The following is a 15,641-nucleotide window of genomic DNA, read 5'->3' on the forward strand; positions in this document are numbered from 1 at the left end:
AAGGGGTAAGAGCGGCATAGTTCGGGCGCAGTGCCATGGCGTGTCTGCTCTCTGGCCCCTTGGCTGGCCGTGGCACGTGGCCAGACGTGGCCGAGCATGGGCAGCAAGGTTTGAGTCTGGTTCAAACTTAATTTTGTGGATTGTGTGTCTGCTCTCCTGGAGCAGAACAGGCAGAGGGGACTGCTCAAGCGAGGATGCGACACCCTGCTTACTTGCAGAGCAGCCAAGATCTACTGTGGTTCCTGTGTGGCTTCACAGTTTGGCACGGTTTCATGCCAGGTTACCCAGGAATAAACTGTGTAAACTCAGTGAAGTTGCTTTGATTTTACTGGGTTTGGACGTTGGTGTTTGTAGCTCGTACTTCTTGATTTGGTCGTAGCAGTTTTAGAAGACAGAGGTGCTACCAAACCTCTGTAAGACTCAAATTAAACGAGAGATTAAAACGAAAGGAATAGTAAAGCTATTCCAAGATAATCGTGCTGTAGAAAATTGTTCTTTCACTTAGATAAACATCTGCTCCAAGCTGATGGGCCTGTCTGTTGATAATTCACAGCTTGTTCTTTGTCAGTTGGTTTTTTTTTTTTTGCTATTGTGTTCTGCCAAAGCAGCTTTACAATCATTATTCCTCTACCCATGACACACTCAAGAGTTACATCAGTCATTATCAGCAAAATTCAAATATACACTTAATGCTGTGCTGCTCTTCCATTTTATCTCCCAAAATTAACTGTAGAATCATCATTTGGCTTTGCCTCACACTAGTAATCAGGTGTAGCTGTGGCTTTATTTACTCTAACAGCCATCAAATATTTGAAAATGGGCATAAAAATCTGGAATAAAGATTGTTTGGCATGAGTCTGGAATGAAGACTAAAACCACAGGACCTGACCTCTTGTAATTGGGCTGGCGATGAGTCACCTGCTTTTTCAGAGCTGTGTTTGAGGCCTTTGTTCTCAGGAACAGAGGTGGTGCTGGTCGTTATCTCTCTCCCAGTAGGTTGTATTTATCATCTTTCCCTGTGTTTATTTTGCAGCCTGTTCAGGCAATGCAGCCATCTTCCCAGTCAGTCCAGTATCCAGCAGTTTCTTATCCTCCCCAGCATCTCCTGCCAGTCTCTCCAACGCAGCAATTTTCTGTGGTACTGAAGATTTTTAATTTTTTAATTGAAATCAAAGTTGGGTGTGTGAGCATGAGTGTGCCCGGGAGCCTCTGGGGAGCGCGGCAGTGGGTATCCCGTATGAGCCCCATCGAAATCCCCGCTTGCCTTAACGCTTTTGGTGCTGACAAGAGTTTTGTACGAGCGCTCCCTCTGATTCTGGTTATCTGACTCGGAGGAAGATGTTAGCAGAGCCTCCAGAAAAATGTTTTGTCGTGCCTGTGACAGGAGCTTGTGCCTCTCCACTTTATGTCAAGGGAGCCTGAATTGTGAACTCGGACGTTTGACATTTAGCGTCTGCCCCTTTAATGTCCACAAAAACTGGAGACGAGACCTCTTGAAACCATTATTTTTTATTTTGTATTATTGTATCTGTATACTAAACCCACTGTCTGGATTTACTCCCTTTACGATGCCAGAGCACTTGGAAAACAGAGCAGCGGTGTACTGGCTGCAGTGGTGTGGTACGCTCCGCATCCTGATGAAGCTCCGACGGACACGTATAATAAAAATAAATAGAGTGCTGCTCTTTGGAGCAGAATCTGGCCTGGTGCTCGCAGGGCTGAGATTACACTGCTGGAAAACGAAGCTGACATTTTAAGAGGCACGACAAGACTTTTTTCTGTTATTTTTCTCTCGTGCTGTGGTAATCTTGTTTATGGCTGATTTTTCTTCCCAAGGTAGAGGTGTCACGTAGTTATAGTAAGAGATGGAAACAAAGCTGAACGGATCCTTGCAGCTGAAGTGCTGTTATTAATGCCTGGTGGATGAGCGGTGCCGTTTAAAGGACAATAAAACACGCTCTGTGCTGAACAGAAGTTGCGTATCTCGGTCCTAATTCTCCTGAAAAGTGTCTCGCAGGCATTTCAGCTTGTTCTAGTGGTAGTCGTAGGAAGGCTGGTGGTTTTACTGGCTGATCTAATCGTGAAAATTTACTTGAATTAATGTCTTCCGTGTACATTAGGTTATACACACAATATATAAATTATAGGGGTTTGAAGCTCAGCCTCTGTTGCGCATATCTAGCCTCGGTGAAGTTTCTCGTAGAATCCCTGGGCAGTCTCTCGCCATCCAGGTAACGAATATCCAGGGTTTTGAAAGAAACAACTTCAGACAGGCAACTTATGGGCCTGAAGGTGGATGTAGGATGAAGGTGAATAGCATTGCTTTCTTAGACCGCCTGAAGACATGCCGGGAGTGTTGAAAACGTTGGCCCGTGGTGTCTGCTCTGAGTGGGAGGGTGAGTCTCTCTCTGCAGTCGCTGGCAGTGCTTTCCACAAACAAACATTTATTTCATTTCATTGTATTTATTTATTTCCTATTTGGAAGTTTCCTACCATTAAATACATTGTGCAGGATAATTTTGGGACAGGAACGCTGCAGGGATGCGAACAAAGGCAAAGAGGCTCCTTTTAAAAAATAGCACGGACGTTCTAAGTGAAAAGCGTTTTTATAGTGCTTGCTGCCTGTCCCAGAGGGGAGCAAGGCAGGGACCCTGATCTGCAGCTCAGCACTCGATGGCGATGGGTGCTGGGTTTATTGCCCTGTAGAGTATGTTTTAACATGGAGTAGGATGATACGGGCGCAGGCAAAGGTGCCTAGAACCATATTTGTAAATCTTTGACCTTCACAGAATAAACTTGAGAGCATTGATTAGTGTGGATCTTTCTGCAAGACTGAACAGCTACTGTCTAGGACCTGTGTATCGTTACCACCTGTAACCAGGCTTAGGGCCATTGACTTCATTTGGTACGTTCATCCTACCGTAGATTTATTATTTTCCTCCCACCTCTGGTCACATAAAGTACTTGTTTCCTTCCAAGATGGAATAAAAAGCCTTGAAATAGCAACTGCAGGCTTAGCTTTTTTTTTATCTGCTCTGTGTTTACAAACTTGGGTTTCCAAAACAGTCCAAAAAAGGAAAAGTTCTGCACCCAAATCCTGCTGGATTCCTCTTGGGATCATTTTGAAACACGGGTGAAGTGACCAGCATGTGTTTGCCTGAGGAGTTCTGTGTTTGGGGGGAGTGGAATTCATCACGCTATTTTCATGCCCTTGACATTTAAAAGAAGTTCCCTTTCCATTTTGGAATACAAGGGGAGGGCAGGATAAAAGCCAAAATAATTGGCTTTTGTGCCAAGCAGTGCCATTCGCCTTGTGGTCTGCAAGTCTCTGGCAAAGCATTTATAACGTTTTTCGTTCTAATTACCTCCGTTTTTGTAGATACCCATTCAAAGCTGGGCACGTTTTTGAGCTGAGCGACTCCTTCCCCCCCTCATGCTCTGTTTGAACCTCTTTTGTTTGGCCAATTTGCGCGTCCGCTGCAGCCATCGTGTCTACATCATTTTCTACTGCTTTTTGCCCGGCAGCGGGATGACATGACCACACAGTTTAACCAGATGAGCTTAAGCCGCCAATCATCGGGAGACAACCCCGAATCGCCTTCCGGTCCAGTCTACCCATCGCCTCTGCTGCAGCAGCCTGCCCAGCAGACGGGTTACATCATGGCTTCCCCGAGTCAGCAGCTGCCCCCAGGAGGCTTTACTGGTTCCGGACCACCAGTATCCCAGCAAGTGCTGCAGCCGCCACCGCCCCAGGGCTTCGTGCAACAGCCACCACCACCTGCTCAGGTAGGCGAAACCTTCGCTACCAGTTTGGCACCAGTTGTGACATCAGAAGGAGAATGTAAAATATTATCCAGGCTCTCGATTTTTTTTTTTTTTTTTTTTTTTTAGGAGGCTTTACTGGTTCCGGACCACCAGTATCCCAGCAAGTGCTGCAGCCGCCACCGCCCCAGGGCTTCGTGCAACAGCCACCACCACCTGCTCAGGTAGGCGAAACCTTCGCTACCAGTTTGGCACCAGTTGTGACATCAGAAGGAGAATGTAAAATATTATCCAGGCTCTCGATTTTTTTTTTTTTTTTTTTTTTTTTTATATTTTTTTTTTTTTTTTTTTTTTTTCCCCGCTGGTGGAAGCTTAGCAGGTTTTTAGGCAGCAGGAAACTTGCAAAGCCTCCGTTGCTTCCTGGGTTTCAGCAATTCCTTCCCTGTCCTCAAAGCATTTTCTGAACGTATGCTCATACTCCAGGACACACCTGCACATGAATAGGAAGGAGGAGGGTGAGTAGGTGCCCGTGGTCCTTTTTCCCTGCGCATACACCGAAAGAGCAACACGCACATCAGCCCAGGCAGTCGTTAATCATATTTAATTGACTTGAACATGTGAGATGTCACAGATCAGTAATTTTAACTGTCTTCCTGAAGACTGATTATGTTTTACCGTTCACTGCCAAACATCTCTCCTTGTCTCCTGGGTACCTTTACAGAAAGAGATTACTGTCAAGAAGTAAAATGCACAGGAGTTTCTGGCCCATTTGCAAGGCGTGCACTTTTAAAAAGCCAGATTTCTTTATCCAATTATAGATACTTCATTTAAACTCTGAAAAATCACATAGAAAAATATATAGAGAAAAATATATAAAAAATAAAAGCAACTTCACTATTTCTTTTAATGTAAAAGTAGTGTAAACCCTCCTGGTTTTTTTTGTCTGCCACTTCCTACTGAGAATCTCCGATGATATTTGTTAGTGGGATTCTGTATTACCACAGGGATGAAGAATTTAGATGGTTACTGTGTTTTAAGTGGGCTAGGGATCTAGTTAATTAGAGCACTGATTAACAAGGAAAGAAATCTGAAGAGTGCTGGGTGCTCACATCCCACAGAGGACGGTGACTTCTGTAGTTTCTGTAGTTAGAAACTCTGCAGCCGTTTTTTTCTGACAGAAGTGAAAGCTCGCAAAAAATAATTTTTAAAGAGCTGAAGTTCGATGTAATGTGATTTAAAAAAAAATAAAAAATATTGCTAGAAAAAATGTTTCAGTTTGGCAAATGTAACATTTTTTAAACAGTTTTGGGAGGAGAAAAACCAGCCTGAAGAGCAGAATCCCCTGGTGAATCCACCTCCCCCCCTAGAGTGTCTCTCCTAAGTGAGGAAGTAGAGGCTGTCCAGGCTTCCCTCCTCATGTACAACCCCCCTGCTGCCCTCAGCGTTTTCAAGCATCATTTAATCGAACCTCACGACACGTCTAGTGAACCGCAGAAATGTGAGCACTTCCATTTTACAAGCTGTCACCGCAGCGGGCGAAGCGACGCTTTCCCCAGCTCTGTCGGCCGGAGTTGCTGCGGGTGCTAAGGAGGAGGCTGTAGCGTCCTGCCGTGCCGGGGAACCCCGCGTCCCTTCCGCTCCCCACAGCAGGTCTGGGGGCTCTGCTAGACCCCCTGCCTCAGCTGATTCTGCTGAGGCTGCTTCTGTGTCTCCATCACTTGGGGTGGGAGCGTTGGTTTTCACCCTTGCGTGTGCGGCAGGGCGGGGGGGTTTCGCTCGCCCTGGCGTAGCGTGGCTTTGTGAAGGTGTTTTCCCACGTTAGTTCTTGCTCTGGCGCTACTGGAGAGGCAGATGAACTTCTTCAGAGGGCAAGCGATGGGGAGGAGCCTTTTCCTATACAGGCTGCTGCGGAACCAGTATCGCACTGGCGTGTCTAGCAGCTACTGTGTCTCTGTCCGCACCCCAAATGTGGTACGTACAGGCGCTTTCCTCCCACGTCGTAACAAAGCGGAAAGTTACCGGGGGCAGAAAAACGTCTCTTGCATTTGCAGCGACTTCAGTCATTTTCACTGGGAAATGGTTTGTCCTTGGGGGGTGACAAAAGGTGAGAAATTCAGCACTGTCAGCTTCCTCTGCACCATTCATCTCCAGCTTGTCACTGTGCCACAAAACACGTGTCGGATACGATACCTGTGTGGGAGAGGACGGGGGGTCAGGGTCTGCCACCCGTGTCCCTGCGCTGTGAAAGCGCAGCAGCTTTGGGCTGCTGGGAGGGAGCAGCAGATGGAGGGTGGTGTCCACCTGTGCGGGTTGGAACTTCTGATCGATGTTTCAAGTTTTAATTAATTCTCTTCAGCCCTCGAATGCAGCATGGTGGTTTGGATGCTACTTTTGGCAAGTAGGGGATCCCTCCTACAAAAACATGGATGAAGCCTTGGGAAGTAGTAGATCCTCTGCCCTAACAGCTCAGCTTTGAGAGACCCCGACTCCCTGTCCTGCTCGTGGCAAAACTTCCCCGAGGCAGTGGCTGTTGGCAGCCTGAATCTGCTGTTAATCCTTTGGGCTTAGGTGTGGTGGTAAAACTGCTCTCAGGTGCCGCAGCAAGTGGTCTGAGGCAGGCTTTGAGAAACCAAAAAGCAACAAAGATGGTCAAGCACTCAAAACACGATGTGACACGTTAAGCACTGCGATGCCAGTGGTGTAAAAGCACTTTTTGATGTCTTAAATGTGGCTGGTGAATTTATGCCGGTGGAAGGGACGCTTGGCTCCCGTGGCTTATTAGTTCCTGTAAATGCGTTGCTGCTGAGGTTCTAGGAGGTTGGCAGTGGTGCCTTGTGAGCTGTTGGAAAGGAGCAGTGAAAACTTGGGTGAGTATGATCATTCCCTTGGGAGCTGAAAGGATGAGAAAGAAATGCTCTCCAAGCCTCCAAACCCAATGGTACCACAATTAAAATATTAGCTTTTGTATTACAGTTCAGTGAAACGTGGCTCTAGAGCTGCTCTCCAAGATTCTCTCTCGCGGTCTGTATCAAAGCAGCAGCAGACTGGGTTTGAAATGACGTGCCTGAGAAATGGCGAGAGGACCTTTCTTTTGCTGCTTCTTTCATCGCAGCTTGACAACAGAGTTACGATTTAATAACCTGAAAATAATGATCTGTCTTTGTTCAGCCAATTGGAAAGAAACCTACCAAAAACCCCAACCATTAGTCTGGGTTTGCTGAACAGGAATTCTAGCAGCAAACGACCGGTTTGCTTTCTGTATCACAGATAGCGAACATGCGCCTTTCCTTTCTCTATTTTATTCTATTTTCATTTTTCTTCTCTTTCCAATGGTCCTCAAATGAGACCACATGAATTTTTAGAGAGGCTTCAAGCAGTAATAGGTATGTTGAGGGATTTTTCACCTGAATTAATTTTGTGTCATCATTAATTCTAATGGTCTCCCTGAAGAAGAGAGTCCATGGATAGCTTAAGACAGAATCTTTCTTCATAGCATGTCTCCTCTAGGAAACACGTTACGAGGAAGGTTGGGGAGTCACTGCAAGTGAGTGGGTCTTTCCTTGGTGAGCTCAGAAAATGATATCCTACAGTTGTACACAAGCCATTATTTCATGGTTTATTGTAATTATTTGGGGGGGTGGTGGGAGGAGAAAAAATCTGGAAGAATGTCTGGTCCCAGTCAGATATGGGGAGGAAATGGTACCTCCACGTGTCCATGCATCACTGTGGTTTCTGTTGTCTTCGCTCGCATTTGTGCAGCTGTAGCTGCCATTAGCAATCGCGTCAGCATCACTAACCGTCCGGATGAAGGTGTTAATCCAAGCCTGGCTGGGTACCAGTGATGTTAAGAGAAGGAAGAACCTGTCGGATGGCCGAATCGAGCTGTAACTCAGTAGGGAGATAGTTTAGAGAAGTAAATCGGCCTGAAAAACGTGTGAAATCCCTGTCAGCCTACAAACAAGGAAGATGGTCACCTTCAAAATAAGAATGTCCAAGAGGGTAAGGATCTGCTGTCAGCTGTTTCCGTGGTGATGATTAAAGAGGGAGGAATTGCACACAGTGGCCAGGATTAGGATCAAGAACTGTTTTTAGACTAAAGAAGGTGAACTTGCTGTTTCTGTAAATAAGTTCTACAAGCAAAAGGGGCGAGGTGAGGCTGTGCATTCGCACGGGAAAGCAACTCAAGTGTCACATGGCCTGTCAGTGGGCTGCTGCGGAAACGTAGTGGGTTTTGCTGGAGAGCACATAAGCAAAGGTGTTGGTAACACTGATGTAATGGGGAACTAAAAAAATCAAGAGGGTCGGAGTAGACGATGTGAGTGATACTTGTTATCTCGGATCCCTCTAATTCCACTCTTCACTAAAGCGATAGCAGACAGGACAAATAACATGTTCCGGCTGCTGACGCAGGGATGTACTCCAGAGAAACAAAAACGGATCCTTGCGAACCCCTCAACCACCTACTTTGTCCATGTCTGTATTTTACACCAAGCCCTTCTTTTAATGTCTGGTCTCTTAATAACAAAACAACCAACAAAAACCCCACCAAAACCCAAACCTCTTCTTTGCAAGTCATGTGGCTGGCAAATCCATCCCATAGTCTTTCTAAGTGAAGTGGTTTGGGTTTTTTGTCCTACCACTAACGTTTTTCGGGCTGGTAGATTGCACTCTGAGTTTCTGAATGGGGTATATAAGGGATGTATTTCAGTGACTGGAGAAAATGAGAGGAAGGGAGAAAACTCTTTGAGGTGTTATCTGTGTGGTAAAAGTAAATCCGTGTTTCCAAATTACTCTGAACGCTTCACTGTATGTTTTTGTGCTAAGCATGTTCAGCTATAAACCTTCCTTCCTTCAAAACCTGTGTTATTTAGGCTCTGTTTTAAAGTTAATACCTACAGAATCTTTCCACAAGAGATCATTCACATTGTTCACATAACACTCGTGTATTTTCAGATATCTAGGGGCTTGTGTGCACAAGGAAGATGAGGAAGTTGAGGGTAAATCAAATAAGTTTAAATCCTTTAAGTGCAATTAAGCTGCTGCCGGGAGAAGTGAGAGTATTTCCATAGGGGGGTAATATTCTTTAATTTGTATAATACAGTAGTAGAAAATAAAGAATATTTTGTTCCCCTGCTCCAAGGCAGGATCAGCTGTTTGCATTGGCTTGCACTGAGTTTTCTCACTTCTCTGAAGTCTCCTGTTGTAGAGCCTTGCTGGGAGCCATCAGGTTTCCACAGGATGAGTCCGTCACACTAAACTCGCCTGGTCCACGATTCACACTGCTGTGATGCTTAAAGAATCATTTTGTACTTTAAATGCCTGGGTGAACTTTTCTATACCTTGTGGCTTTTCTTTGCAGAGAAACAAATTCATCATGGCTTTGTCCATTTTACAAAGGTGTTTTGTTTAACAGGCTACAGAAGGATGCCGGTACCTTTACTCTGCTACTACTTTGAGGGATCAAGTTGAATGAGCTGTTCCAGGAACACTTCCTCCATGCAGATTAAGTTGGCAAAAAACAGCTCTTATTTTCCTACGGGGAAAAAAAAAAACCACAAAAGCATTTGATGTGACTCTGTGCATGTGTCTGAGTCAGATAAATGCTACACAGAAAGGGGAAAGAAAATAATTGTATTATTTATAAAGAAATGCTGACAGATGTGGCAGGAGTCACGAGCGAAGCAGTGTTTTTCCAAGCCCTCTGCAGTTTGATACCGTACGCTGGCAGAGTCTGCCACAGCATCCGCTGCAGCTGGAAGTGAAAGATGGTGAGTGCTTTGAACTTGCCAAGGGTCAGCTGAAAACCGTTTAGCTCGTATGTCTCAGTACCGGCGGTGTAGCACGTGTAGGAGAAATCTTTAGCTCCAGTCACCCTCAGATGTCCATGTTCACCGACAGGATAAAGTGGTGTGGTACGTGTTGCTTTATAATGACAATAATAACAGGAAAAGGCGGCCCAGAACTTGCTGACTCAGCGCCTGCCCTCCGCTCCTGCGAGAAAAGAACTGGGATGTTTTTCTGAACTGTATTTAATTTCACACCAAGTGCGAGAGAGGCTTTACAGGGAAAGGTTTGTGTGAGGAAGGCTGTAGCTGTTAAAAAAACATGTGAATTTAATAATTTTCTAACAAGCGTTAAGGGCACACACACTCCATCTTTATCTCACTTCTCTATTTGTACTCCAAGCTCTGCTTTGTGTTGAAGTGACCGTTTCCTCCAGGGTTCGCTTCACGGTTCAACCCTCCTTCTCTCTGTGTGATGTTGATATGGAAGGTGTTTGCATCCACTTTTCTGCAGTATTTGATATTTTACTGTGATTTCTTTGTAGCTTTTTATGTATCCTGCATGGTTTTGTCCCTTTCAATTAAAATTCTGTTTCTTGAAGTATCTGGAAAGAGACTGGGGCACTGACAGCCCTTTTCCTAGCTCAGCTGAAAGCAAGCAGCAGTTCCTGACGAGACACCATGCAAACCTCCCCTCTTGGCTGTTACCACTAATATGCCTGACTTGACCTCTTGCTCCCCTGCCAGTTTTGTTCTGTTTTGTGAATCTTTGAGCTTTAGAGTTCCTAGTTAGCTGCTGTTCTTTTTCTTTGCAGATGCCAGTGTATTATTACCCATCTGGTCAGTACCCTACCTCAACAACTCAGCAGTACAGACCCATTGCCTCAGTTCAGTACAATGCACAGCGGAGTCAGCAGATCCCACAGACTGCCCAGCAAGCAGGTATTTACATCTGTTACTCGCTTCCTCAGCTGCTCAAAGTGCCTTTGCTGGTGAAACCTTGTGGCTGGGCTTTCATTTCGAATGTGAACAGCGCAGGAGAAAGCTGGTCGCTGCTCTGCTTGAAAACAAGGTGTCAGTTGCAAATTGAGAACCCCGCTGCTTGGAGATGCCGAGCAGTGGATGAGCGGATGTTGCGCCCTCTGCCACCGCTGTCCTGCACCCAGTGCCACGTCCTCAGTGTCTGCGCTCCACGTGACGGGGCACAGAGAGAGCTGGGAGGGATCTGGTGTGAGAAGTCACATTGCATGTTCAAGCCAACCGTTGCGGTTTGTCCTTCATCACGCAAACTCCGCAAACGTTTCTGAGACCATCTTCTGCTCTCCCTGAGCCTGAGGAGCGGCGAGCTGGTCCACACGGTCGGTGCCCATTGGAACCAGCTCCCTGCAGTGATGTGCGGCTGGAAGGGGGGCCGTTACACTGTAAGAGAGTGAGTAGCAGGTCTCACAGTGAACCGGTCTCTTTTCCTGCTGTGTCATGCCACCACGCCTGATGATGCCAGAGTAAGAGGGATGTAGGCGGAGTTGGGCTGCTGTGAGCTAGGGGAGGACGGGGGTTGTGCTCGCAAAGGGGTCCTCTCATTTCAAAGGAATAAACAGCTCTTCTGGGTTTGGAGAATTTTTTTTAAAAACTGTGGATTGTTTGGTTCTTTAGTGCACCCCTCCGCTCGTAGGGTGTCTCAAACAGTAACTCCAGGGTGTGAGGGGGGGTTGTTTCCTGGTAGGACTTACGATTACAGACGTGTCAGGTAGGACAAAGCGTTCATCGCTCTCTCTGGGCTTGGCAGAAACCCTTGTGCATGGCAGAAGAGGTTCCTTGCAAACGCATTGATACAAAAAACTCTTCTGAGATGCGAGTCAAGAGCTCAGATGTGAGACGTGAGCAGGACTTACGGGGTCATCCAGCCCGTTAACCTGTCTCCCTAACGGGACTGCTGGCAGTTTTACTCACACTCTCTCAGGCACTCAGGGAAGCAAAGACACAGCAACCACAGCTATAACTAAGCAATTGATGACTGTTTGAATTTATTTTTGTCTTTCGAGTTGTATTTTCTAGTAAAATTGCTGGCAGTTTGGTCAGTGTTAATGGTGTCTGGCTGCGTCTGCTTTCATATCTTTGTATTTATACGTTCCCTGAGAGAGAAGAGGGTGAAATACTGCACAAAGGTCATCTGTCTCTTTAGCTTCTCCTGCCTGACAGTGGAACCATATTTATTACCTCTATATGGTAGGTCTTTGAACCGGAGTGCAGATCAACTCCGATGACATGATCTGGGTCTGCTGTGTTGTTATGAAACCGTATTTATCAGTTTAATGCTACATCCATAGCATAGGGGAGATTATGGTAAGTGAAGTGCACAAGAGATGGTCTGAAGCACTTGAGTGACGTTCTGGAGAAAACCCAGCTGGTTGATCTTGAGGGAATCCTGGTTTTAAGGATAGATCGTAGCACAGGAGCTGTTGCGTTGGAGCACGGACAGTGCAGAGATGCGAATGCTAATTTTGGTTCTGTGTTTACCACATCGCTTTCCTTACGTGTTTGGAAAACACCAGTCGAGGAGTTGGTGTAAAACCTCCAGCGTGTCAGTCGCTCTTTCAGCTGCCTGCTCAGTTGGAAACGTTATTCTTATCTCTTGTTTAAGAATGAAAACATTGTGAGCGCAGTTTTGACTCCCTGCTGGGGTGATGATTTTAAGCGTTTAGCTATTCTCAGATCTTAGGGCTTGGCTGAGAACAGATTCCTCAAGCTTGTTCATCCCTTCAGGCTCAGATACGTCCTTGCCCATAGCTGTCGTCAGAGTGTGCGAGAGGCGTGCCAGGAAGCAGCTTCCAGTTGCCTACCTGCCTTCCTCTTGGAGGCAGCGTGAGGATTGTTCGAATTGATGTCCCTTGGTATTTGAAAAATAACTAGCTTTCCAAAACACCTCATAATTTATACTAAAATAAAAGAGAAAATAAAGTAGAGGGAAGCATATTATTTACACGACAGATACATAGCAGGAGGTTCACTGTGAGCACTGAGATATCAAAACCCAGATAATTCAGTGAGGGTTTCAGGTGGGTTTGTGTCGCTGCATCTGCTTTTCTTACCATCAGCCTCCCCACACACATACATTCTGCTTCTTGTTTACCCTGTGGCCTCAGCCCACCTGCAAAATCCTCATCTCTCGCAGCTTCTCTTTGAGGAGCTGCTTGCTGGGCAGGAGACGGTGTGTGGCCACCGCAGCAGATTGACTCGTGGCACCGAAAGAGAGGAGGTAACTCTGGTGCAGAAGGCAGCCTTCCGAGGGTCGGCCAGGTGAGCCGGGGTGCTGCTCTCCTCTTTAAGCCACTGATTTGAATGAAATTTTAGAAATGTCATATCTCTGCAGCTTTCATCTCTCTGTCAGACGTGGTAGAAATCAGATGATGAGCTCAAAACATTACTCTGGGGGTTGTTTGAGGAAAACTGGGGGAGTAATCACACTCATTCTTCCTTCAGAAACCGTTTTTTTTTAAAAGGCAAAATACCAAACAACAAAACCCCCTTGTAAATCCTTCTAGAAACTTGTACCTGACTGGAAAATAGCAATCAACAGGCGAGCGTTTCAGCCTGCCCTTGCCCTTGCCATGCAGAGTCACCTTTGGATCAGCCCGTGAGCAGGCTCTGCGGGAGTAACTAGGGGCAGGAAGACGAGGACGTGAAGGAGAGACTAGTGCTGCCGCAGGTCAGGAATGCTGAGGATGGGAAGGGGGAACAGATGAAAAGATGATTTTTGAAACGGTGTCCCCAATGACCTCGCAGTGCTTGTGGCCGTTTCGGGGACAGGATGGCCGCAGTGCAGGCAGGCGCCGGGGAGCCCCCACTGTACCTGCTGGCTGGCTCCTACAGCAGCACGACCACCGAGACCGCCTCACCCTGGCAGCTCAGAAAGTCTTCTGTTAAAATAAAAAAGTTTGCCTGCTTGGAGGAGCAACCTCTTTCCCCACCCCCCGCCTTGGGACTGCGGAGCTCAAAGTTGTATCTAATGGCAGCAATTTGTTTTCATTTTTCTCAGGAAAGGTCTCTTCAGGAGCAGAGCTACGGTGGTGGCTTTTACAGCAAGCAGCTAAAGTGAAATGTCAGCCCGGTCTCTGGTGGCCCAGGGAGCCTCTGCGCTCTCCGGGATCTGCGAGGAGAGCGGTATTAAGTTAAAGTGGCTCCGGGGCAGAAAAAAAGATGGGCTCACCTCAAATGAGATTAGAGCTCTGGCAGCAAGAAATCATTGGGAGAGAAGGATGAGAAGTTTTTTGTGAGTTTATTTACCGGTGAAGCTGGTGTCTGTCACACCGCGGGGTGTGCAGGACAGCGTAGGGGGATTCTTAGAATGTGTTCAGGCAGCTCTTCTCAAAACCGGTTCCCTCGTTATTCGAACTACTCGGGTGTGTTGCTGTTCCTCATTTCTGCACTCGCTAATGCCGAAGAGACTGTGAAATGTCCCATTCTGGGACCACTTGGGAGAAAATATGCTTTCTGTATTGTCATCTAGCAATATGCCATAAATTGTACATCCAGCATCATCACTATTTCGTTCCTCAGTAATTATCCCTCTATTGATGGTTTCAGAAGCTTTCAATCCTAGTTATTGTGTTTGAATAGAAAAATAGAGATCTAGTGAGGATAAATCAGTCATGATTGGTGTTTTATCATGATAGAAGAAATCAGCAGTGTGTTATTTTATAGCTGTGTCTCTTTTCTTCCGTCACAGCAAGTGCTGTGCACTTCGAGGATTTTTCGTCTTTGAAGTGCTTCATAAACATGAGCCAGATGAGTACACGAGTATTGCTTTGGGATACCAAAGTTCACAAGTGAAGAAGCTGCCACAAATTACATGGGGTTCCTCCTGCTTTGGTTCGTTGCTCTACGTCTGCCTCATGTTCCAGATGATTTCAGAGCGCAACCAAAATCTTACGGATAAAATAATATTTTGATTCTCGTTCGGGACAAGTTCTAAAGCTGTTAGCTTGGTTTATCAGACAGTTGGGAGTTAAAAATCCGTGGTGTGCGTTCTGCATCAGTAACGAAGGTTGTTTTGGGGGGAGACTAAGTCCTGAGTATTTGGTTAAAAAAATCTTCCAGCCAAAAGTTTACTCTATAATATTTCCAGATGGTATTTGGCATAATTGGATGGTTTGTAACTCCTGTAATGATTTAGGGATTTCTCATACGTTTGAGAATCACAGACGTTGCCATTATAACCTGTTGTAGGAAAAGGAGGTAATTGTCTTTTTAATGCATCTCTGAAACAGATTTTAAGGAAAGACAAAAAGTACGTTAACAGAGTCCATGAATTTGTTTAGGTAGAAATCCGAGTCAAATTGACAATGAAATACTGAATTTTTGCTTAATTTAATCGTTCTGGTGTCAGCGTAATTGAAGAGTGTTATCTTCAAGTCTCTTTCATCCTCTTTGTCTTCTGAAGGCATTTGTCACTATAAACTGATACTAAGAGGGAAAAAGAAGATGGGGGACGGGAAATGTGCAGCAATAAAAAAAAATTGGTTTGTTATCATGGTCATTAGAGAACCTTATAAAGAAAGATTGCCGCTTTCTACCTTCATTAGCAGCCTGACAGGAGCTCACGGGCCGTGATGGATTTGTTTGCATAATTCCGCATATAATACCGGTGCTTATATAAACATAAACAACTTCAATTTTTAAGTATCTAATTATCTGAAGAAACTCTTTCTCCAGCAGTAATTGCTTACTGCACTGTCAAAGCAGATTGGTGCTGAAGGTGTCCATCCGGGTTGAGCACTGTGGGGTTTTTGCAGCCCGTAACTGCTGCTCCTGGGTTGCGCCTGGCTCAGTTTTACAGGGGCCTGGCGGGAGGGTGAGGAACGAGCCCTGTTGGTTTGGATACTGAAGTGTAGCGCTACATTCATTAATGTTGACGTGAGGCTTGGAAATTCGAAAGCACTTTATGGAATCGTAGGGCAGGATCAAGAAGGAGTTGGCAGCAACTGCAGTAGGAGGACTACGTCCAAAACTGCGACCTTGAAGCGATCCACGCTGATATTACTGGTTTCTCTCTGAGTATTTTGTGTTTAAGGTGCCCAGAAGTTTAAAGCTTTCCCT

At 45.9% G+C, this 15,641-nt stretch overlaps 1 protein-coding gene across 1 annotated transcript in view; it reads left to right on the forward strand.

Moving 5' to 3' along the window:
- Positions 1 to 15,641, forward strand: part of ARPP21 (cAMP-regulated phosphoprotein, 21kDa) — a 97,874-nt gene that overhangs the window by 50,833 nt on the left and 31,400 nt on the right. Inside the window, exons 18-19 of the mRNA XM_010136378.1 lie at positions 3,526 to 3,786; positions 10,361 to 10,487. Coding sequence (XP_010134680.1) covers positions 3,526 to 3,786; positions 10,361 to 10,487 — 388 coding nt within the window. The remainder of the gene's footprint in view (positions 1 to 3,525; positions 3,787 to 10,360; positions 10,488 to 15,641) is intronic.

Source organism: Buceros rhinoceros, unplaced genomic scaffold, assembly GCF_000710305.1.
Source record: "Buceros rhinoceros silvestris isolate BGI_N320 unplaced genomic scaffold, ASM71030v1 scaffold7925, whole genome shotgun sequence".
In the NCBI taxonomy this organism is placed as follows: domain Eukaryota; kingdom Metazoa; phylum Chordata; class Aves; order Bucerotiformes; family Bucerotidae; genus Buceros; species Buceros rhinoceros.